This window comes from Lepidochelys olivacea (genome assembly GCF_965140295.1).
Source record: "Lepidochelys olivacea isolate rLepOli2 genome assembly, chromosome: 3".
Taxonomy (NCBI): Eukaryota; Metazoa; Chordata; order Testudines; family Cheloniidae; genus Lepidochelys; species Lepidochelys olivacea.
The window spans coordinates 3,883,791-3,907,377 of NC_140413.1; the positions used below are offsets into that span (position 1 = coordinate 3,883,791).

The 23,587-nt window shown below is 51.0% G+C and overlaps 1 protein-coding gene across 1 annotated transcript in view; it reads right to left on the reverse strand.

Annotated features, from left to right (window-relative positions):
* The window catches only part of OTOF (otoferlin), a 204,454-nt gene that overhangs the window by 77,987 nt on the left and 102,880 nt on the right, over nucleotides 1–23,587 (reverse strand). The window contains exon 5 of the mRNA XM_084622582.1: nucleotides 15,899–16,110. Within this exon, the coding sequence (XP_084478708.1) occupies nucleotides 15,899–16,110 (212 nt within the window). The remainder of the gene's footprint in view (nucleotides 1–15,898; nucleotides 16,111–23,587) is intronic.

Below are 23,587 nucleotides of genomic sequence, written 5' to 3' on the forward strand. Positions count from 1 at the left end.
AATCATTTGAGACCAATCCCTGCAGAAGAGATTGCGGGGAACAGTTATGCCCTGGCCTGGATGGGGGTGGACTGTATGCCCCAGTTCAGTCCTTCCCATCTGCAACTCCTCTCCTCCCAAGACCAGACTGCAACACTCAGAACATTGGATTGCATCGTGGTTCATTCATATCAAACATCCTCTCTGTTCCTGTTCTTCTACAGTCTCTGCATGCACCTGGTGGCCTGCTGGATGCCTAGACTGTGAGCAATTCATTTGGCTGACAATGTTTGCCTTTGCAACTGAGCACAAGGAGGTGGTGTGTGAGCACGCCAGGGAATGAAATGGAGATGCTCCCCAGGTGTGCCTGAAATTATGAATGCAAACCTGTGCCCCCAGAGAAAGAGGCTGCATTGAGAAACCAGGTTCTGTTTATCTCAGAAGGTGTCGCTCAAGCCTATAAATGAACGAATGAATCCAGGGGCTCTAAATCCAGATATAAATATTGACAGACACACCCAGGGGACTCATTAAATGGTCCCAAATCGCTGCAAGAATCTGTGGCCGGGGCTCAGCAACCCGTATCATTCAGCCTCCTTCCTGTGCGTTGGCTTAAAGGGTTCACACTCGGGTCCCTGGCTCGGAAGCAACCGGCCCACTGAGCTCATTAGCAACGGACCGAGCTCACCAAGCAGCCGGGCACAACTTGGCTGCATCAGCAAAGCCAAAGAAAGGGAAGCATCAATAATTCACTCCGACCAGATTGCAGTCGGTTACAGAGCTCCGTGCCCCCCATGAATTTTTAAAGGCAAACAGCTATCAGGTTATGCTTTTTGGTCTCTTGTTTTGTGCTCGCCGGCAGCCCACTCGCTGCTCTGACATTCTGGCTCTGTCTTAAATAAGGAGCCCGAGAGAGAGAGAGGCTTTGATGCCGTCACTCTCAGCATGGCTGGGACACTGCTCAAGGGAGCTGGGCCTACACGTTAGACAGTCTAGGAGGTTGCACAGCTATTTACCCAGAATTCTCCTCTTCGGCATCTTCTCCCAGGCTGGGGCGTTAGAGATGTATCAAAAATACAATGGAAAAGAGTTAGTCACAGAGGGTCTCTCTCTTTTATAAGCATTGTTAAAGGGGGACACGCATTTGACTGGGAAAGGACCATGAACATAACACACAGAGATAGGGAAAGAACTCCATGCATATTGGCTCCCCCCAAAAAACTTTCTGCTTCTTCCCAGAGCTTTGCACCCAGCCCTGCGGTGCATTCTGGAGAAAACATATGCCAAATGGCGATGACATCTGGACAGGGGCTGTGAGCCCAAGAAAGAGAGAATCCCTGTGTAGCGGGGTGGACACCCGCTCGGGCCCAGAGGGGTTTAAGACAGCCCTGGGAGAGGGCTGGGGCAGGGGAAGAGCTGGGCTGATTGGTAGAGCAGCCGCAGCTGGGGGCCACGCCCCAAACAGACCTTATAGAAGCCAGGAGCAGAAGAGTACTGTCCCTCTGCCTGTAAAGGGAGAAGGGCCTGGCTGCAAGGTGCCGAGCAGGACACCTAGATTGGAGCAGGGCTGGGGAAAGGTCAAGGAAGCTCTGGCCTAGGAAAGACCCAGGCTGCAGGCCTGGGAAGGCCTATTAGGTATGGGGGTTGCAGGGGCAGCCACAGGTAGGCAGAGGCAGCAGGTCCAAACTCAACCTTGCCTGTGATGAGTGGCTCATACTGCAGTCTGCCCCAGGGCGCGTGGGCTAGCTGGTGACTGGCAGGAGCCTATGACTGAGGCAAGGTAGGGATGGGGCGGGTTCCCTGCCCAGGGGCCAACACCCAGTGAAAGGGGCACTGCGGTCCCGGAAGGGACACGGGAGCCAGCAGCAAGGCGAGACACCGGCCTGAAAAGGGCGCTCCGGAGGCTGGTGAGCTAATTCCTGGAGATGACCAGCAGGGGGCGCTGCCGGTGAGTCTGCTCCCGGTTACACCCGGGTAAATCTGGCTCGGGCCCACCCAGCTGAGAACGCCGTTGTGGGGCCCTGATCCTCAGGAATATTCGTCATTATTTTTCAGGCATCTGAAAGTGCGCTCAGCCCCTCCCAAAGCAAAGGAAAACACTGCAAATCAAATAAAGACGCTACCAGAGTTTGCAAACCAAAAGCGTTCATGCTCCGGCTTAACTTGTACCACGTGAGCCAGTCCCATTGACTCCAGTGAGTCTCCCTAGGAGCTTAGTAAAGTACGCGAGTAAGTGTTTCTGGGACAAATTACTACTTGTGTCTTGCTTACAACACTCCTGCTAATACATCCCAGAATGATGTTCACTTTTTTCAATGGCGTTACACCGATGACTCATATTTAGCTTGTGATCCACTCTGACACCTGATCCCGTTCCACAGTACTCCTTCCTAGGCAGTCATTTCCCATTCAGTATGTGTGCAACTGATTACTCCACTGAGGAAGGAGCACTTTGCATTTGTCCTTATTGAATTTCATCCTATTTACTTCAGACAATTTCTCCAGTTTGTCCAGATCATTTTGAATTTTAATCCTATCCTCCAAAGTACTTGCAACTCCTCCCAGCTTGGTATCATCCGCAAACTTAATAAATGCATTCTCTAGTCCATTATCTAAACCATTGATGAATTATATTGAACAGAACTAGACCTAGAACTGATCCCCCTGCAGGACCCCACTCATTATGCCCTTCCAGTATGACTCTGGACCACTGATAACTACTCTCTGGGAACGGTTTTCAAACCAGTTTTGCACCCGCCTTACAGTAGCTCCATCTAGGCTGCATTTCCCTAGTTTGTTTATGAGAAGGTCATGCGAGACAGCATCAAAAGCTTTACTAAAGTCAAGATATACCACATCTACCGCTTGCCCCCTATCCACAAGGCTTGTTACCCTGTCAAAGAAAACTATCAGATTGGTTTGACATGATTTGTTCTTAACAAATCCATGCTGACTGTTACTTACCATCTTATTATCTTCAAGATGTTTGCAAATTGATTGCTTAATTATTTGCTCCATTATCTTTCTGGGTACAGAAGTTAAGCTGACTGGTCTGTAATTCCCGGGGTTGTCCTTATTTTCCTTTTTATAGATGGGCACTCTATTTGCCCTTTTCTAGTCTTCTGGAATCTCTCCCATCTTCCATGACTTTTCAAAGATAATCGCTAATGGCTCAGATATCTCCTCAGTCAGCTCCTTGAGTATTCTAGGATGCATTTCATCAGGCCCTGGTGACTTGAAGACATCTATCTTATCAAAGTAATTTTTAACTTGTTCTTTTCCTATTTTAGCCTCTGATCCTATGTCATTTTCACTGGTATTCACTATGTTAAACATCCAATCACCACCAACTTTCTTGGTGAAAACTGAAACAAAGTGGTCATTAAGCAGCTCTGCCATTTCCACATTTTCTGTTATTGTTTTTTTCCCCTCATTGAGTAATGGGCCTACCCTGTCTTGGTCTTCCTCTTGCTTCGACTGTATTTGTAGAATGTTTTCTTGTTATCCTTTTTGTCTCTAGCTAGTATGATCTTGTTTTGTGCCTTGGCCTTTCTAATTTTGTCCCTACGTACTTGTGTTGTTTGTTTATATTCATCCTTTGTAATTTGACCGAGATTCCACTTTTTGTAGCACACTTTTTTGAGTTTTAGATCATTGAAGATCTCCTGGTTAAGCCAGGGTGGTCTCTTGCCAGACTTCCTGTCTTTCCTACGTAGTGGGATAGTTTGCTCTTGCGCCCCTAATAATGTCTCTCTGAAAAACTGACAGCTGTCTTCTATTGTTTTTCTCCTTAGAGTTGCTTCCCATGGGATCTTACCTACCAACTTCCTGAGTTTGCTAAAGTCTGGCTGCTTGAAACCCATTGTCTTTATTGTGCTGTTCTCCCACCTTTCATTCCTTAGAATCATGAACCAGTTCCTCCCTATTTGTCAAAAGCAATAACAGGTTTAATACCAATGCTTGGCACTTTTCACCGCTAGAGCTCACACTTCTCTGCACACCGAGTGTAATGCGACAGATGGGGAAACTGAGGCATGGGGCACGGCGGTGATTTGCCCAAGGGGACACAACAGACCAGTGGCAGAGCTGGGAACAGAATCCAGGCCCCAGGGCCTCCACGGTGGTCTCTTTGCTCTAGTGACAGAAGGGTCTGACAGCCAGTGCAGGGTCGCTCTTCTAGGTCCATCTGCCCCTGGTGGGGTGGTTGCCCTGGCTGGAGAGCTAAGCCATAATACTCAGGGATGGACTGCCCTGGGCAGCTTGAGGGCAGGAAGAAAGAGACCCCTTATGCCCCCGCCCCCCCGGCTAGCCGCAGACGCCAGCGCGGCCGGCACTAGCTTGGCCGAAGGAGTTTCAGGTAAAATGCACCAGTGCTTTGGAGACAAGTGGTCCAAGAGCCACCTGGTGGAGGCAGGTCACCACACTGACGAGTGCTATAGTAAGTCATCCGGGTCACCCCTCTGTCTCTGGGGCCCCGGCAGTGTGGGAACAACCCCTAGCAAATGTGCCGTCCTTGGAGTCACACGCAGGGTGGCTGTGTTCTCGCTCTCTCCGTTTTTTTTGTCATTACCTGACAAGAGTCCTGTCCTGTCCACTTTTCACCATGGCCCCTCCTGCCCCCCTCGACCAGGCCGGCAGCTGAAGCACCACCGGCTCCACGGACCCTCCATCTGCCTGGGTGGGAGGGGGCCGAGAGCAGCCCCTGACCCATGTCCCTGCTCCCTGAGCCCCCCACCCATGGTGGTGGAGGGTCTGCAGCTCCTCACAGCTGCCCGCGTGGCTCTTAGCATGGCCGGGCTGTGGCTCCAAGGCCCCGTCCCCTGGCCAGAGCTGGGTCAGGGTAAGAGCTGCATGGGCAGCTGTGGGGAGCCATGAACCCTCTTGCCCTGGGCGTGGGGCCTGCTGGGTGGGGACACAGGCCGGGGGCTGCTCTTGGCTCCCCCACCCCAGGCAGGTGGGGGATTCATGGCTCCTGGCCCACTCCGGCTTCAGCTGGGCCGGAGGTGGGTGCCTCAGGTGGAAGGGGCAGGACCATGGAGGGGGTGGGAAGGCTTTTGGGAAGGCTCCACCATCCCTGCACTCGGATACTGTGGTCATGGGTGTGGTGTAGAAGCCAACACAGAACAGAACAGAAGGCAGCAGCCCTTGGGCCCGGCAGGTCTCTGCTCTAACATCCGAAGCCCTTCACAGGCTCGGCTTGTGCTACCCAGGAGATGCCTTTCCCTCCACCACCAGGACCTTCTCCAACAGCTCCCTTCCCTGGGACACTGAACCTGCCAACCACTAGGGGGAGGCTTCCGAGGGCAGGAGACAGGAACTTCCACAGGGGCTGGTCCGAGCCTGTGGAACTCACTGCCACAAGCGGTAATGACAACCCCGGGCTTCTGTGTATTGAGAACTAAATGCAGCACGGTTTTGCACTGAGACAGCAGTGTCTCTGAAATGAATTGGCTCGTTCAGGCTTATTGCCTGGAGCCTTGTTTTTCAATATGCCATTTGTCTCTGAGTCATTAGTGATGGAGAACCAACTTCCGAGCGTTGGAGATGCCTGCAGCCCCTTCTGTCTATTTCCTTGATGGATTATTTAATTCTGACTCCCAGGACCAGAGGTAGGAGATAGTGATGGGGCTGGGAGGGGTGAGAGACTCCTGCACAGCCTTGGTATGAATCCCGGCTTGTCCTCATGGAGCGCAGATGTCTGCAGAAAAGGACCTGGGGATTACAGTGGACGAGAAGCTGGATATGAGTCAGCAGTGTGCCCTTGTTGCCAAGAAGCCTAATGGCATTTTGGGCTGCATTAGTAGGAGCATTGTCAGCAGATCGAGGGAAGTGATTATTCCTCTCTATTTGGCACTGGTGAGGCCACATCTGGGGTATTGCATCCAGTTTTGGGCCCCCCACTACAGAAAGGATGTGGACAAACTGGAGAGAGTCCAGCGAAGGGCAACGAAAATGATCAGGGTCTCGAACACATGACTTATGAGGAGAGGCCGAGGGAACTGGGATTGTTTAGGCTGCGGAAGAGAAGAATGAGGGGGGATTTGATAGCTGCTTTCAACTACCTGAAAGGGGGTTCCAAAGAAGATGGATTTAGACTGTTCTCAGTGGTGGCAGATGACAGAACAAGGATCAATGGTCTCAAGTTGCAGTGGGGGAAGTTTATGCTGGAAATGAGGAAACACTATTTCACTAGGAGAGTGGTGAAGCACTGGACTGGGTTCCCTAGGGAGGGGGTGGAATCTCCATCCTTAGAGGTTTTTAAGGCCCGGCTTGACAAAGCCCTGGCTGGGATGATTTAGTTGGGGTTGGTCCTGCTTTGAGCAAGGGGTGGGACTACATGACCTCCTGAGGTCTCTTCCAACCCTAATCTTCTATGATTCTATGTCAGAGCTCAAGGTACTGATGGCGAAGAGGCCCTTTCCCGGCAGGGAGGGATTTGGTGAACAATTATGCAGCACCTTCTGGCACTGCTTTGCAAAGGGATAGACAGGCCGCCATGCAGGCTCATATCTCTCCTTCGTGGGGCTGTATTCGTCCTGCCAAGGCGTGCACTTGGCTTGCTTTTAGCTGGCGTGATGCTTCAGCCAAAGACTGGTCTCCAGGTAACATGCTGGCAAAGGGTGTGCATGTATCATGTCCCCCTGTATGGGCTGGCCCACTGCAGGATAACAGCTTACTACTGCTACCTTCCATACAGAGAGAGCCGCCCGTAGGAGCCAACAGATATCTCTAACCAATTCCGAGAGGGATGTCTGCCGGTCTACACGCACATTTACACTGGACAGAGCTAGTCAAAGCACTGAGCCCCCATGCCCCCTGCCCAGCCAGGAGAGAGGGAAGGAACAAGCCACTCGGAAACAAACCACTTAATTTCTGCCGTAAGATCTGCTGATGGAGCTAGATATGTACCCTTAGCATAAGCCATTGTCCTGGGCTTCCTGTCTAAGGTGCTTATCACAGTACCTGAGCATCTCACAGTCTTTAATGTATTCATCCCCACAGCCCCGCCGTGACACAGGGCAGTGCTATGATCCCCATTGTACAGCTGGGAAACTGGGGCACAGAGACTTACAAAGGGAGTCTGGCAGGACAGGGCCTCGAACCCCCGGGGTGTAAGCTGTAGGTTAGCACCCTAACTGCCGCCCATCCTCCCTCTCCCCAGAATCTGCGTCTCAGCTTGCCTTCTTGGCTGACATCCAGTTAACGGGCTGTCACCAAGCTTCATTGCTGGACCCGTCTATCTGGAATGTCCGACTGGGGCCAGGCCTCCCTTATGGTTCGCCCAGGGTGCAAACTGATCCCGACACATCCCCGAGTGAGCAGCAGAGCCCTGCCTATAAACGACTTGTCTTCCCCTTCCCCAACGAACGGCTTACTCTGGATGTTACCATATGGGGCCGACTCCAGCCAATTGACAGCAGTGCGTGAGCCCAGACCATGCATGGAGCAGGTGTGAATCAGTTCTGACTTGATCCATGCAGCTAACAGGGCGGAACATGCGCGCTGGGAAAGTGACCCTAGGAGATAGGACGGCCCTTGACTGGACAAGAACTTGGGGGACACGTGGAGCGATTTATAAATTCTTTTCCTTTCGGGGTCTGTTTATTCCCCCCCCCATGGGACAGAAAAATCAGCGGACGAATGTCACGTCTTCCCACTGGGACAAGTGATAAGTGGCTTTTGAATGATTTGCAGGCAAAACTAAAGGCTTGAGCCAAAGCCACAGAGTCAAGAGTGATTTTCCCCACTCTCTTAGTGGGCTTTGGATCAGGTCCATGACTGGGAGCTGCAGCTAATAAACCTGCTAGGACATGGAAGGATCTGGAGATATGAGCTGATGTCACTTTAAACCACGTTTGAGAGGCCAGAGAGGGGGGCATCAAAGCAAATTTGCTCTGCTGAGCCCACCTGGGCAGAGGATGCTCTGATGGAAAGTACAAGCTAGCCTCAGAGAATCAGAAAGGCCCGGGGCATCCCCTGTGGGAGTCCGGTTTATCCCCCAGCCAACAGCCCCATCAAGGAAAACAGCAGCCCTACCAGGGCAGGAGTCCTTAGCACCACCTCTCTCTCTTTTGGTGCCTGCTCCAGGAAAAAAAGGGGTTAACAAGTAATAAAAAAGGGGCATTTCTTGAAAAAAAATAGTTAATTTTCTGTCCAAAAAAAAAAAAAAGTTTGGAGGGAAAATTTTGACCCACTCTGTGTAATACATCAGGGGCCTGAGTCTGTTCTCATTTACACTGGGCTAAACCTGTTGTGACTTCAGTGAAGTGACTCCTGATTTACTCCAGTATAGATATGAAAATTAAATCTAGGACCATAAGCCACCCCTGACGTGCAAGAAGGAATTAGGGCTCTCACCTCGTATTTGGGACACCAGGGTGCAAGCTCTTGCTTTTGCCAGTCACCCTAGGTGGCCTTGGGCAAGTCACTTAACCTCTCTGTACCTCATTTCCTCATCTGTAGCATGGGGATAACAGCCCTGCCCTGTCTCACAGGGCTGCTGTGAGGATACATACACTAAAGATTGTGAGGCATCCAGATATGAGGTTAATGGGGCCCAATAAGTACCTTAGATCAGTGGTTCTCAACCTGGTGTATGCAGAGGTCTTCCAGGGGTACATCAGCTCATCGAGATATTTGCCTAGTGTTACAACACGCTACATAAAAAGCACTAGCCAAGTCAGTACAAACTAACATTTCATACAGACACTGACTTGTTTATACTGCTCTATATGCTGTACACTGACACGTAAGTACCATATTTATATTCCAATCGATGTATTTTATAATTATATGGGGAAAATGAGAAAGTCAGCCATTTGTCAGTAGCAGTGGGCTGGGACACTTTTGTGTTTTTATGTCTGATTTTGTAAGAAAGTTGTTTTGAAGTGAGGTGAAACTTGGGGGTCCGCAAGACAAATCTGACTCCTGAAAGGGGCACAGTAGTTTGGAAAGGTTCAGAACCGCTGCCCTAGATAGACAGCAAATGTAGCTATGGTAGCACGGAGTAAATATGGAGCTTAAAACATCCTATGGATGGGAAAGAGGAGGCGATCCTATGACAGATGGGTCCTATAGACGAACTGGATTGCACCTGGGAGTGCTGCTAGAATCTGAACTATAGCACACCAGGAAACCTCTCTCCTGTACGTCCCCCCCGAGGGAATATACCATGGAGCGTGCAGCCCTCTACCCACAGGCCAGGTGCAGCGTGGGGGGCAGGCTTCCCCCCATGCTGTCTTGCCACTGTGCTCCACCACTGAGCCAGCGGGACTGCCCACGTCAGACGGGGAGTTCAGGCTTGCGACTCATTCAGCCCTGAGCCGCTTTGTTGAGGGCACTGATGGTGGTGACTGGAGAGTGGGCCTCCCCCTCAATAGCCCGGCTGAGCCCTCCAGCTCTTTCCCACAGGCCACCCCACAGCCATCAGCTGAGAAGAGCGTTTGGTCAGCCCTGGTCTGGTTGCACTGGGACCGGTGTTAGAAGGGTGGACGGATCTACAGCCCCGGAGACCCCCCCGCCCCGTGCTCTCAACTCCTGTTAGAATAGAGCGGCTCCATCAAGGCTGCGTCTGCAACTGGTGTTGGACGTGGGGGGCAGGCGAGCGGGGAAAGCCCCGGCCTTTGTGACAGGACACACCATGCACACCACAGCACACTGCAACCTGACGGCCCAGGCCCGGCCTGGCCCGATACCTCATGTTGAGGGAGCCCTGGCTCAGGGTGTCTGCCTCGCCCAGGAGTTCGTCCTCGCTGTGATAATACATGTCGTCCTCTTCAGACCTGGGAGCAGCAACGTGGCACACGTCAGCCTCCTGCGTTCAATCCTCAGCTCCGCCAGCGAGGGCAGCAGGCCCACGGGGTGACGGGGATGGAGACATTGGTAATAATGCAGCCGCTGGGTTGCCGGGGAGCAGGTGGACCAGGACGTGGCAGGGACAGCCTGCAAACCCTCAGCGTGGACGGCTGCTGGATATTGCTTGCTTGGGCGCAATTCCCAAATCTCATTACAATGCTCAGCCACGAGGGAGTGCGTTGGGTGAAACCCTGGCCCCACTGAAGTCAGTGGGAGTTTTGCTGCTGATTTCAACGGCGCTAGGATTTCACCCATTCACGCAGGCAGCTGCAGTGGCATCCTGTGACCCCAAAGACTTTTCAGACTCTGCGTACAGGGACCAGCATTGAAATGCAGACACTTCTGGGGTGGCACGTGGCAGCTAGTTAGCAGTGAGCATGCAGCAATGCTGCAGAGCCAGAGCTATTTAAGGGAGACAGGATAGAATTACCCACATTCAATTTGCTCAGGACAGCAGGCCTAACACCTCCCGTCTTGGGGAAAGTGCCACAGGAACACCTTACAGTTGGTAGTTTGCTAACTTGCCATTATTGCTTCGCCCCTTAACAAAACCAGGGAAAGCCCAGCCCACCTCCTGCATTAGCTGTGATCATGAAAAAACAGGAAGGTGCTAAAATACTCCTGTTTCATACACAGAGCAGGGGCCTGATCCTGAAGGGTCCCAGGCATCCGCCCCTCTGAGCATTAAGGCCCACACAGCAGGTTGGTCACTGCAGGGCATTTTAGTGATCTCTGAATGGGGGTAACTGAAGACAAACTTTATGGGGCCTTTGTACGAGACTTAGGAACTGTCTGAGCAGGGATTGACTCCCCCTCTGCTAGGGGGCACTGATCATAGAATATCAGGGTTGGAAGGGACCTCAGGAGGTCATCTAGTCCAACCCCCTGCTCAAAGATGTTTTAGGGCAGACTACATAGCAGTACACAGCTACAGGTCAGCAGCCCTGCATCCTAATGGTGCTAACACTGGGTACCAGAGTGCAGTTTAGCCTCCGAGTCCCACAGCCATGACTCAGGCACTAGCTGGGCTGTTAATTTTGTGTCTGACTCCAATCGACTGCACACAGTGTCTGTCACCCTGAGCAAGTGCACTCAGTGCCCCCAAAATGCAGCCAGCTCTGGGGTGGAGCCAAATGTCACCCAGCAAAAATACACAACACTGAGGAAAGAAGGGAAATTTTGACCCTGGACATGGCTCCTTCTCTGGTATCTTCACAGTCCAGATGGAGCAAATCGGACACTGATTTAGAAGCTCTCCTCTGAACAGCCGAACTATTGTAAGCTACATGGCTCTGCGCGTACCTATGCCAGAAGGATGGAAATGGGTGTTGATTGTTCCAGGATTTGAACCTGCTTTTGTAGAGATTATAAATCAAAAATCCAGGCTACTAAACCCCCAGGTAGTGTTACACAATGTGCACACTTGACAAACAGCGGTGCTTGCTCCCTTTGAAATCCGTTAGCATCTTCCCTGTACAAAAAATGTACTGTGTATTGAGCTGGGAAACTGATCTATGGTTTCAATTAGGCTGGAAATCCACAGGACACAGGCCAATTCTCCGAGTAAATTAGCTGCTTGCCAGAGCATTTCGGAGCCTCTGGGAGCACCCTCCCGCAGCATTCTGCTAGGAGGAAAGGACAATTTCCTCCTTAAGTGGTCACGTAGGAGACAAATCTCGAGAGAAAAACCAGGCAGCCTAAGTACAGAGAGTGTGGGTGGGTCTGTGAGCTACACAGCAGACGCCCGACCGGCCCTTTGCAGCAAAAAAGGTTTTCAAATGCCTGTGCAAAAAAGAACACGGCTCTAAATCCTACAAACTGGATCTATTTCTAAGGCACGTGATTGGCCACTGCAAAGCTAGCCTATCGTCTGTCTCGCCTGGGACGGGTACTGTGTCACTCTGGCTATACCCTACACAGTGCCACATTCAGTGAGGGCCCTTAGGAACCATCATATGATAGAGCAGGGAATAGGCCCCCTCCCGCCCTCATGGGAGGAGAGGCAAGACAGCAGATCCTAGCTTGGACGTCTGAGAGCTGTTTCCCTCCAGTCCTGAACAGGGCTGGGTCCACACTGGGTGACCCCATTTTTTGACAGTTTCCCTGGAGCTGCCACGGGGTGAGGTAGGAGTACCGCAGTGGTGACCCAAGCCCCCATCCTCCAAGCTATTTTCAATCTATTCAGGTCCGGTCAGCTCTCCGGTCCACCTTAACATGGGAGTCACTGATCAGCACCTCCCTAAATAGACAGCTCAGACAAACGCCCTGGGCCTGCTCCTGCTCTGATGCGCCAGCGTAAACCTGAAGGCCGAGGCGTTCACCCAGCCCAAGTGGGATCAGAATCAGGCCCTAGCCCCTCTGGCTGCGAAGAGCCCTCTGGCTGAGCGTAACTTGCCTTCGGCTGGTGTGTGACATGGGTGCAATCCGCACCCAGGCGTTATTCCAGAGAGCCTGGACCCGGCGCTTGGCTGCATCTGGCTCCAGTGAGCGACTGGGACTCAGGGGTCTTTTCCTCCCTGGCTGGATGGAGCAGATCCTGGTCTCAGCCACGCTGCTGGACATTCAGCACGACTCAGTGGAAGTCGGTGGAGCCGCTCCAGGTTTCTGGTGGTGTGAATGAGAACAGGAGCCCTCCCTGTACATGGATGCAGCATCAGCTTCCTCTGCCTTGAGAATTCACTCTCCATGGCCCATTTGGCCCCAGCCTCTGCTGAGACTGACAGCCTGAGGGTTCCCTTTAGTGCCCGTTGTGTGCGGGTGGGTTCAGGTCATGGGAACGAGGAACTCTGTGTTCTCTTTTATCCCCATAAAGTGGCCGTAAAGGGCGCAGGCCCCTAGTTTCTCTTTCTAGCTCGCCTTGCATTTTTATTCTCCATCAGCGATTTCCACAGCTGGTTTCCAAAGCCAGGCAGGCCGTTTCTCTCTCCATATCAGCCTTGCTCACTCCGCTAAGTCACTGGGAAATCAGCTCCCATCCTTCCTGCTTCTGGCATCACCGCCAGCCCAGCTAGGTTCATTGCTAGGAGCTGGGCATGGTTCTGCAGGGCTCCCTTTGGGGATGGCTTGGCTCCGCCCCCTCCCCCCCAGAGCCAGGTGAAACGTTTGGATCAAAACTCGGGGACCTTGAGACATTTTGTCAATTTGTGTTTATGTCGCTGAGCTGTTTCAGCTGGAAAAACTCTAAAAAAGTCCCGAAAAAACCAGAAACTTGTCAATTTTTCCATTCAAAATGACTTTTGGCTTTGGCATTTCATTTCATTTTTCATTTTAAAAAAATGGCAGATGTGAAGAAATGCTCCTAGTCCCAATGCAGCCTTTCGTTCAACCCAAAGTGATTTTTATTTTACTTTTCAATTTGTTGAAAATTTCGAAACATTTCCCTTTCTGTTCTACCTGAAACAATTCTCCCTCCACCACTCCATTGTTCGGAAATGCCAACAAACTGAAAAATCTGTTATTCACCCAGCACTAGGTATTGCTGCCAGCTTCCAACGCAGGGTTACCTAGCTGGGATTATTTCTGTCTCTTCTCTTTAACCTTCCCTTGTGAGCACCCCCTACCTGTTCATGCATGCGTGAACCCAGGCAGTGCTCCCCACCTCCTGTCCCTCCGCACACATGCAAACTTGGGTGTCCATGCCTGTGCCCCACCACGAGCCCCACATTCGACTGTCATTTCATCTTCACGCCCATGTGCATAGGCCTGGCTCCTATCCAAAGTGGCTGGGACATCTAGTTACTGGGGTGAACAGTGCTGAATGCTTTGTAATGGTCTGTATGAGCCGCTGTCCCAGGGGTGTGGAGTCGGCAGGAGTCAAATTAGAGCAAAACAAAACAGCAAACGAACTCTTCATGGGGATTTGATTGGGTACAGAGCAAAATCCGTTCCAAAGCAGACTGCACTTCTGCCTACGCATCTCCTCCTTCCTGGCTGGCCAGCTAAGCGATAAGCTGTTCTGAGCACAGGCCATGCATCAGGAGGAAGAACTTCTGACACTGATGCAGAACGGTTCAGGGAGACTAAGGAGCAAGAAGTAAATCCACGGCTCTATAAGCGTAACATGCTCATAAAGCGTGTTGGGTCCCTCGCCGGTGATACGGCCTCGTAGCGGATAGTGGCTGACTGCTGATGTGCATTAGAGGAGTTACTCCTTTAGCTCTGTGGTAGAAGCCCGTGCTGTAGTATAGCAGGTTCTGAGTTCAAATCCTGTGGAGGATCCATGAGAGGGGACAGGCCAGGAAAACTGCATGGTTACCGCTATGTCACATACAACCGCTACCTGGAACATCACAGTATCTACCAGGGGTAGAACTTGGATCCTTCTGTTCCAAAAGCCCAGGTCATCGGGGGAAGGGGTTACGATCTCATCAGAAAACCAAGGCTCCATCTGCTCAGGGTGCACGATAAAAGGTGCAAGAGCTTGCCCTGCACCCTGGACCAAAATATCCCAATTTGATCTGTCTAGCTAGGTGCTTACACCATGTCCATCAGCTCACTGTGATATATGAGCATCTGTTTTGCTGTGCACTTGTCAGCTGAGCTGCCGCTCCCAACCCAGACACAGCTGCATGTCAGTGGTGCTGTAACCCAGCTGCCAGATCCCACCCAGAGGTAGCTGCACATCCACAGCACTGTAATCCAGATTGCACTCCAGAGGTGGCTGCATGTCAGTGGCACTGTAACCCAGCTGCCAGATCCCACCCCAGAGGTGGCTGCATGTCAGTGATGCTGTAACCCAGCTGCCAGATCCTACCTCAGAGGTGGCTGCATGTCAGTGGCATTATAACCCAGCTGCCAGATCCCACCCCAGAGGTGGCTGCATATCAGTGGTGCCGTACTCTGTGAAATGCTGTGGGATCCTTTGGGATTCAAGGCGCTATAAAAATACCAAGTATTACAATCCCATCCAATATGAAGAGGCCTAACCAACAGCCAGCCACCTAATCCTCCCCACATCTGTATTTAATTATATTTGCATTTCCCACTCCTCCCGGGCACATTACAAACCTCAGTAACTGGTTTGCTTTAACACTCAGCTCCACCCCAGGGCCCAGGAACTGGGCTGACTGGTCTCTAGGAAATCACCGGCTACTTGGGCCCAGCAATAACTGACATTTCCAATTCATGCCTAACCAATTCTGAGTGAACGGTCGGAGCTGCTCTCCTAACGGCCACTGAACTCCTCCTGTGCGCATGTGTCTGCATGGGACAGCCCTCACCCCCCGTGACATTTACACCAGCGCTGCGGTCCTCACCTGGAAACCCAGAGAGCAGGCAGTGTAAACATCACACCCTCGAGCAAGCTGCTGATCGCTGCTTCTCCTCCCGGCCTGAAACCGCACCCAGCACCGGGGTTATATCCCTAGGTTGCCGTAAGACCTCTGCATTTGCCAACAGTTACCACCTGGTGGCAGCTAATATCACCACAAGTTTCCCTTCTACTTAGCCCTGCGGTTACGGTGGGTTAGAAGTGCAGTATCTGTTGACAAATGTTGCGTTCCCCCCGCCCCCCGGAATTAGCCTGTAACCCATGTCTCTCGCAGGAGCCATCTCTCAATGGGCAAAATCTGGCACTGAAGCAGACTGGACAATGTGTCTTATTCCAAGGGGCGGGGCCTTAGTCTCAGGGGCGGTGCTTGGCTTCCGAAAGCGCGGCGCGGCCACCAGGGAGGCAGAGTGAGTCTGTCCGGCTAATTTTCTCCTGTGTTTTGCAGCCTTTTTTTTTTTTTTTTTGGCCTGAGTTTCAAGGCAGAGGAGAAGCAGCCGCAGCCGTGTCCCGCCCCACGCCCACCTGCGCATCGACCTGTTTAAAATGAACAGGGGCGGAGACACAGCTGGAAATGCAAATCCAGCAGAGGTGAGACGCATCTGCGCTAGCTCGTACACCTATCTCCCTTCGCTGCAGCGTGACGTGAAGACGGTGGCGCTATGAACAAGGACAAACAGGGCCCCCCTCCATAGGCATATTGAGGAGGGCTCATTGCCAATGCACACTCATGCCAAGAAGTCTGCCCGCACCGGGCAGTGCCTGGGAATCGAGTTGGTGCCGCGGGTGGAATGTTACCTCCTGAAGTTCCTCTCTGCCGGTTTCAGGCTGGGGTTGGATTTGCCAGGAGACACGGCCGCGCCCTGCCGGTGCCCGGGGAGCAGGCTTTCTGTCTCCAACGGGCCTTCGCCCTCCGACCGGTAGTTAGGACTCTCCAGAAATTCCCCGTCATTCCAGGTGCCCACGGTGCCATCCATGGCCTGGTACCTGATCTCTATGGAGACGCTGGTCTGGAACACAAACCAAACACACGCTCAGCGAGTGAGGCCAGCGCGCAGGGAAGATTTATTCCTAAATACTGAGGCCAGAAGAGGCCATTAGATCATCTCACTTGACCTCCCGTGTAATGTGACGCCTGCCTTGAGCCCTCCACAGGGCATTTGGCTAAATCAGTGATACGCAGACCGAGGCGTGCTAGCCGCAAGTGGCTCTTTAATGTGTCTCCGGCAGCTCTTTGCAGCACAAGATATTAAAACACGGTGGGATTGAATTATTAAGCGATCTAAGCTATTAACCAATCAGGATGCTTTCATTAGGTTATTAACCAATTAAGTTAACTTGCACTAGGTTATTAATATATGGACGGCGGGTGAACCCCACCTTTGGGGAGGCTAGCCCCTGGGCCCGCCCCTTCTGTCCGAGGCCGTGCCCCCCACCTGCCAGCACCCCATACCTGCCCGCAGCCGCCCAAACCACTCCGGCTGCCCAGCTGGCCTGACCCCCGAGCTGCCTGACCCCCGGGCCAGCCCAAGCTGCCCCAGGCCACCGGCTGGCCTGCGCGCCGTCCCTCGCTGTCCCAGCCCCGAGCTCCAGACTGCTGGCTGGAGCTGAGCCCCTGCTAGCTTCAGGGGAGAGGGGGAGTGAGGACGGGGCCTCGGGGTGGAGCGTGGGGGGGACCACAACCTGGTTAGGGGAGGCTAAGCCTCCCCTGGCCTTGGATACCCACCGCTCTTGTAAATGAAGCCATGAATTCACACACCGGGGGCTCATTTGGGTAACGCTGATCTCTAATTTGGCTCCTGAAACACGGAGGGCTAAAGCTTCTTCCAGACTGGCAGCCAGTCTGGATTCAAAAAATTGGAGAATCCACCATTTCCCTTGGCCGTTTGCTCTGATGGTTAATCACCCACACTGGTAAAAATTGGTGCCTTATTTTTCATTTGAATTTGCCTGGCTTCAGCATCCAGCCATTGGTTCTTGCTCTGCCTCACTCTGCTAGATTAAAGAGTCCTTTAGTACCTGGTATTTCTCCCCTCGAAGGTGCGTTTACACTGTAATCAAGTTACCTCTCAATCTTATTTGGAAAAGCTGAACAGATTGAGCTCCTTAAGTCTCTCACTGTAAGTCATTTTCTCCAGCCGTTCAGTTATTTCTGTGGCTCTTTTCTGTACCCTTTCGAGTTTTTCAATGGCCAGTTTAAAATGTGGACACCAAAATGTGATGTGTTATTCCAGTAGTGGTCTCACCAATGACCTCCCTGAGTACCCCCAGGTTTAGAATGATAGAATCGGAGAATCTCAGGGTTGGAAGGGACCTCAGGAGGTCATCTAGTCCCACCCCCTGCTCAAAGCAGGACCAAAAGTAACGTGAAGGAGGATGTGCCTTTTGAAGTTCTTGGAGGATAGGGGGAGAGGCTCCCTGCCACAGGGGGAGAGGCTCAAAGGCCTCACATTGGCCTTTCTTTGTCACTGCATTTTTGTCATTTTGTCACACTTTGTCACTGCTAGTGTGCCCTTGTTGCCAAGAAGGCTAAGAGCATTTTGGGCTGTATAAGTAGGGGCAATGCCGGCAGATCGCGGGACGTGATCATTCCCCTCTATTCGACATTGGTGAGGCCTCATCTGGAGTATTGTGTCCAGTTTTGGGCCCCACACGACAAGAAGGATGTGGAAAAATTGGAAAGCATCCAGCAGAGGGCAACAAAAATGATTAGGGGACTGGAACACATGACTTATGAGGAGAGGCTGAGGGAACTGGGACTGTTTAGTCTGCAGAAGAGAAGAATGAGGGGGGATTTGATAGCTGCTTTCAACTACCTGAAAGGGGGTTCCAGAGAGGATGGATCTAGACTGTTCTCAGTGGTAGCTGATGACAGAACAAGGAGTAATGGTCTCAAGTTGCAGTGGGGGAGGTTTAGGTTGGATATTAGGAAAAACATTTTCACTAGGAGGGTTGTGAAGCACTGGAATGGATTACCTAGGTAGATGGTGGAATCGCCTTCCTTAGAGATTTTTAAGGCCCGGCTTGACAAAGCCCTGGCTGGGATGATTTAATTGGGGATTGGTCCTGCTTTGAGCAGGGGACTAGACTAGATGACCTCCTGAGGTCCCTTCCAACCCTGATCTTCTATGCTTCTATGCATCACACCCCTGATTTCTGTTTGAGCTGCTGCATAGTCAGTTATGATTTAGAGACTGCAAGTGATCACGTGATGCAGAAGTCACCAGGATGCAAAGATGAGGACTTTGCTTCTCACCAACAGACCTCAGAGCATTTCACAAACACTCACTTAATTCCCATTGCTACGGTGAAAAGATTTTGGCCAAAAATGATAGTTTTGTAGGAAAATAGATTTTGTTATCTAAATGGAACTTTCTGTGGGAAATACCTCATTTATGATCAGACCATAGGGGTTTTGTCATAAAAACGAAAACTTGAAAAATGTAGCCAAAAAGCTGAAAGAAATGTTTTGTCTATATTTTTCAGGGATCTGCTCACAGCTCCTCAGGGAGACGGCTGAGTGTCATTATTAGAGCTAGTCCAAAACCGCTAATTATGTTCTGAAGGAAATTTAGAAAATTTTCCAGTTAAAAAAAATCCCTGCCCCTTTTTTTGGTTTGTTTTTCTATGAAAAAAATTTGAACTAAAACCTGGGAACAAATTAGTTTTCGAAAAATGCTTTCAGATAAAAAATAAAAATTGGTTCTAGTAAAACGTTCCCGTTTTTGTAAACCCCCCCCCCCCAAAAAAAAAAGAACTCTCACAATTTTTTACTGATTTGTTTTCTCAGTGAAGAGCTGGAAAAATTTGACCACCATGAACAGTTCATGTTGCTTGAAAAGCCATTTAAAAAAAATCATTCACCACTGATCATTATCCCATTTTATAGATGGGGAAAGTGAGGCACAAAGATGGGACGTGACTTGCCCAAGGTCACCCAGAGAGTCAGTGGCAGAGAACAGGTCTCCTGGCTCCCAGCCCGCTTGCTCTGACTATGCTACTGTAACAGCTCTGCATCCGATTCCCTCTGGTCCCCATATGCGAATGGTCTAAAATTGCAGGTGACACATTTCTATGACTGACAAAGGAAATAGTATCTTTCACAGCCTGGAGAAAGCCTCTTTCTAGCTCTGGTGATTACGTGGTCAGGTCTGAGAGGAGCTACTCAGTCTGGAGTTATTCACAGGGCTTGCATCCTCACTGCCTTATCCCCTGCAGAGCGCCATGGGATGTGTGCTTAGAGCAGCAGCTCTCAATCAGGGGCATGTGTACCTTGGTGCTACGCAGAGGTCTTCCAGGTGGTACTTCAACTCATCTAGATCAGTGTTTCTCACCCCAGGGGGGTCGTGGGATGGGTTTAGGGAGGTCGCAAGTGCAGGGCTGGCATTAGTGGGTAGCAAGCAGGGCAGTTGCCTGTGGCCCCATGCAGGGCCGGCTCCAGGCACCAGCGAAGGAAGCAGGTGCCTGGGGTGGCCAATAGAAAGGGGTGGCACTCCGTCCGTCACTGGGGTGGCATGTCTGGGTCTTCAGCGGCAATTCGATGGCAGGCCCTGCAGTCCCTCTCTTCCTCTTCAGCGGCACTTTGGCGGCAGCTCAACCAGGTTTGGTTTTTTGTTTTTTTTCCTTCACCGCTTGGGGCAGCCAAAAAGCTAGAGCTGGCCCTGGCCCCACGCCACAGGGAATCCTGCAATGCTAAGTTACATGCTTCAGCCCGAGGCACCAGGACTCGGGCTTCACACGTCTGAAAGGGCTATTGTAGTCTGAAAAGGCTGAGAACCACTGGTTTAGAGAACTCATCCTCTCCCCCTATTTAACACAGTCACTGGAGCTGCAGCAGAGGGGGGTTAGAAGGAATTTACATGGCTAAATTGTCCTTTCTGTCCTAAGAAGTTGCCATGGATACTGCATGGGAAAAGGCAAGTCTAAAATTCTGCGTAGATCATATACCCCCACCAACGCAACCACTCCTGCGCAGCCCAGATTAACAGGACCAGAACACCAGAGTTCCGTCGGAGGGCGTCAGCAATTAAGGGACAATATATTCCAGGGATGTTACAGTTGTCCCAAAGCAAGCGGTATGAACCCAGGAATATGAACATTGGATATATATCAAATGTGTTTCTCTGCCTCACACACGAACACACAGGATGCGACTCCAAGGACTTACTGAGGGACCTACGGGGGATCTAGGTGCTTTTCACTCTATCATTCTGTCTGCCAAACATTTGTGCCAAATTCCCAGGAAAAGATAGTTTGGTATTGGCAATGGGGCTTTATATGTTTTTCTAAGAACGGCACAAACGCTGGCTCATTAATCCCCACAACGTCCCTGGGAGGCAGGGAAGTATTATTTTGCAGATGGGGAAGCTGAGGCCTTGAGACCAGATGTGACTTGCCCTGGTCAAACAGTCAGTCTGTAGCGAAGCCAGAGTTAGGTCACTTCTCCTCTTGGTCTCCAGTCCTGCACTGAGTCCTCTAGTTACAGATTCATAGAGTTTACAGCCAGAAGGGACCAGTAGGTCCTCACAAGTCACAGAGTTTCACCCAGGTACCCTGTCCTGAGCCCAGTGACTTGTGTGTGGCTAACACTTCTTCCATAGAGGCCTCCAATCTGGATCTGAAGACATCCCCCACTTCCCTTGGTAGTTTGTTCCAATAGCTAATAACCCTCCCCATTGAAAATGTGTGGAATTTCTCTGGCTTTAGCTTCCAGCCGTTGGTTTTTTGTTCGTCTTTCTGCACCAGACTGAAGCATCCTTTAGTACCTAGTATTTCTTCTCCAGGAAGCTCCTTATATACAGGCTTGGCAGAATTCAATTTTTTTTTAACAATTTCCATGGATAATATCGATGTTTATTTTTAAGCATTAAAATAGTTTTTAGTGATTTAAATTTTCACAGCTGTGCAGAATCGTGGGTTTTAAAGTATTCTTTCTCTATTTTTATCAATTTAAGTTTTCACAGTTGCAGGAAATTGGGGGCGGGGGCAGGCGATGTGGGAGATCAGACAAGAATCACTTAATGACAGGAGACACTGCGATTCAAAAAGTGAAAACTTTACAACCTTTAAAACATAAACGGGTAAACATCACAGGTCAAAACATACGAAGTAAATATCCTCAGATCAAACTAAGAAGTCCTCAAGCAGCATTTTCTTACGTTGCCTACCTGTCAATGTCAAGTATCCTGGGTGGAAGTCTTTTCCCATAGGGTGGATGCGGGTACGGTGAAAGTGACGTGTATCGACATTTACTAATAAAAATCGAATGCTTCCCAATCTATTTACACCCCATGCTCAAGTCACCTCTCCATCTCCTTTTTGGTAAATTAAATAGATTGAGTTCTTTAAGTCTCTCACTGCAAGGTGTCTTCTCCAGCCCTCGACTCATTCCTTTGGCTCCTTCCTGTCCCCTCTCCCATTTTTCAACCGCCAGTTTAAGGACTGGACACCCGAGCGGGATGCAGGATTCCAGCATCGCTCTCACCCTTGCCGCACACAGAGGTGAAATCAGCTTCCTAGTCTTCTAGTCCTCACGTTTGCGAGCAGCTGGCACACTGGAAGCATTTTCCCCCTATGGTTTTTAAATTTATCAGGAAATTATGGATCCCTGTTTTTCAAAATGTCAGCCTTTTTGCCTAGAAATAATTCAGAAGATGATGGGCGGTCTGTATAAGAGGCCTGGGGAGGCTAAGCCTCCCCCCAAAAGGCTGGCCATGCAGGAGGGCAAATGCCGCGGATGTAGCATGGGTCACCTCCCTTTGGAGGCGTGTCGGCCTGCCGCCTTTGGAGCGCCGGAAGCGAAGCTCCCTAGAAGTGGGGGGCCACTGGTGCCCAGACCATGACCCTGTCCACACTCTGGCCTGAGACCCTGCCCCCTCTCTGCCTTCTCCCCCAAGGCCCCGCCCTTGCCCCTCCTCTTCCCCCTAAGCCCCCCTCCCACGACACAGAGGAGTGGGCGGGCGGCCGGGCCTTGGGGGAAGAGGCAGAGAGGAGTGAGTGGCAGAGGGGTGAGGTGGGCCTCAGAGGAAAAGGAGTGGGAGAGGAGTGGGAGGAGCCTAGGGGGGAAGAGGCAGAGTCGGGACGGGGCCATAGTCCAGGCACTAGTGGCCCCCCCACTTCTAGGGAGCTGTGTGTAAGCCTCCCCAAATGGAAGACTCACTTGCCGCCTATGCAGAAGCCGCTTAACTTCAAAGCGTCTCATGCAGCCCAGCAGGGAACAGCTGTTGGTTGATTCAGTTTGACAAATATATTTTAATAATGCCGGGTTAAAAACACAAGGGCTGACCCGAAGGCAGTCGGAGTTTCCCCCACTGACTTCAGTGGGCTTTGGATCAGGCCCTAAGTCATTAAAACATAGTTTTCATACCTACATGGTATGGAACAGCGGGAAATTTCATCATTGCCAAGGGCACACAGTTGACTGTAGAGCTGGGACGGAGTAGGGTCTCCAAGTCCTTGTTCCCAGGCTTCTAGTCTGCCAGCAATGGTGCGCTCTGCTCTGCTCTGCTTGTTTCTGGGGAGCACGATGTGCCAATGTGCATTGGACAGGCCACGTTAGCTCCCTGCAGACCTAGTCTGCCATTCCCTGGAGCAGCGTAGAGCTCAGGGCTCTGATAAAGCCACGGGACCAGGTTTTATGCATCATCTGAAAGTACCCCAGAAATGGGGTATGTCTGCACTTCGAGCTGGGGTGTAATTCCACTCAGTTTTCAGCTTGCTAGCATGATCAGCACCAGCACAGGTAACAAGAACAGGAGGACTTGTGGCACCTTAGAGACTAACCAATTTATTGGAGCATGAGCTTTCATGAGCTACAGCTCACTTCATCGGATGCATTCAGTGGAAAATACAGTGGGGAGATTTATATACACAGAGAACATGAAACAATGGGTGTCACCGTACACACTGGAACCAGAGTGATCACTTAAGGTGAGCTATTACCAGCAGGAGAGCGGGGGCCAGGGGAGGAAACCTTTTGTAGTGATAATCAAGGTGGGCCATTTCCAGCAGTTGACAAGAACGTCTGAGGAACATTGGGGGGTGGGGTGAGGGAAATAAACATGGGGAAATAGTTTTACTTTGTGTAATGACCCATCCACTCCCAGTCTTTATTCAAGCCTAAGTTAATTGTATGCAGTTTGCAAATTAATTCCAGTTCAGCAGTCTCTCGTTGGAGTCTGTTTTTGAAGTTTTTTTGTTGAAGAATTGCCACTTTTAGGTCTGTAATCGAGTGATCAAAGAGATTGAAGTGTTCTCCAACTGGTTTCTGAATGTTATGATTCCTGATGTCAGATTTGTGTCCATTTATTCTTTTACGTAGAGACTGTCCAGTTTGGCCAATGTACATGGCAGAGGGGCATTGCTGGCCCATGATGGCATAGATCACATTGGTAGATGCGCAGGTGAACGAGCCTCTGATAGTGTGGCTGCTGTGATTAGGCCCTGTGATGGTGTCCCCTGAATAGATATGTGGACACAGTTGGCAAC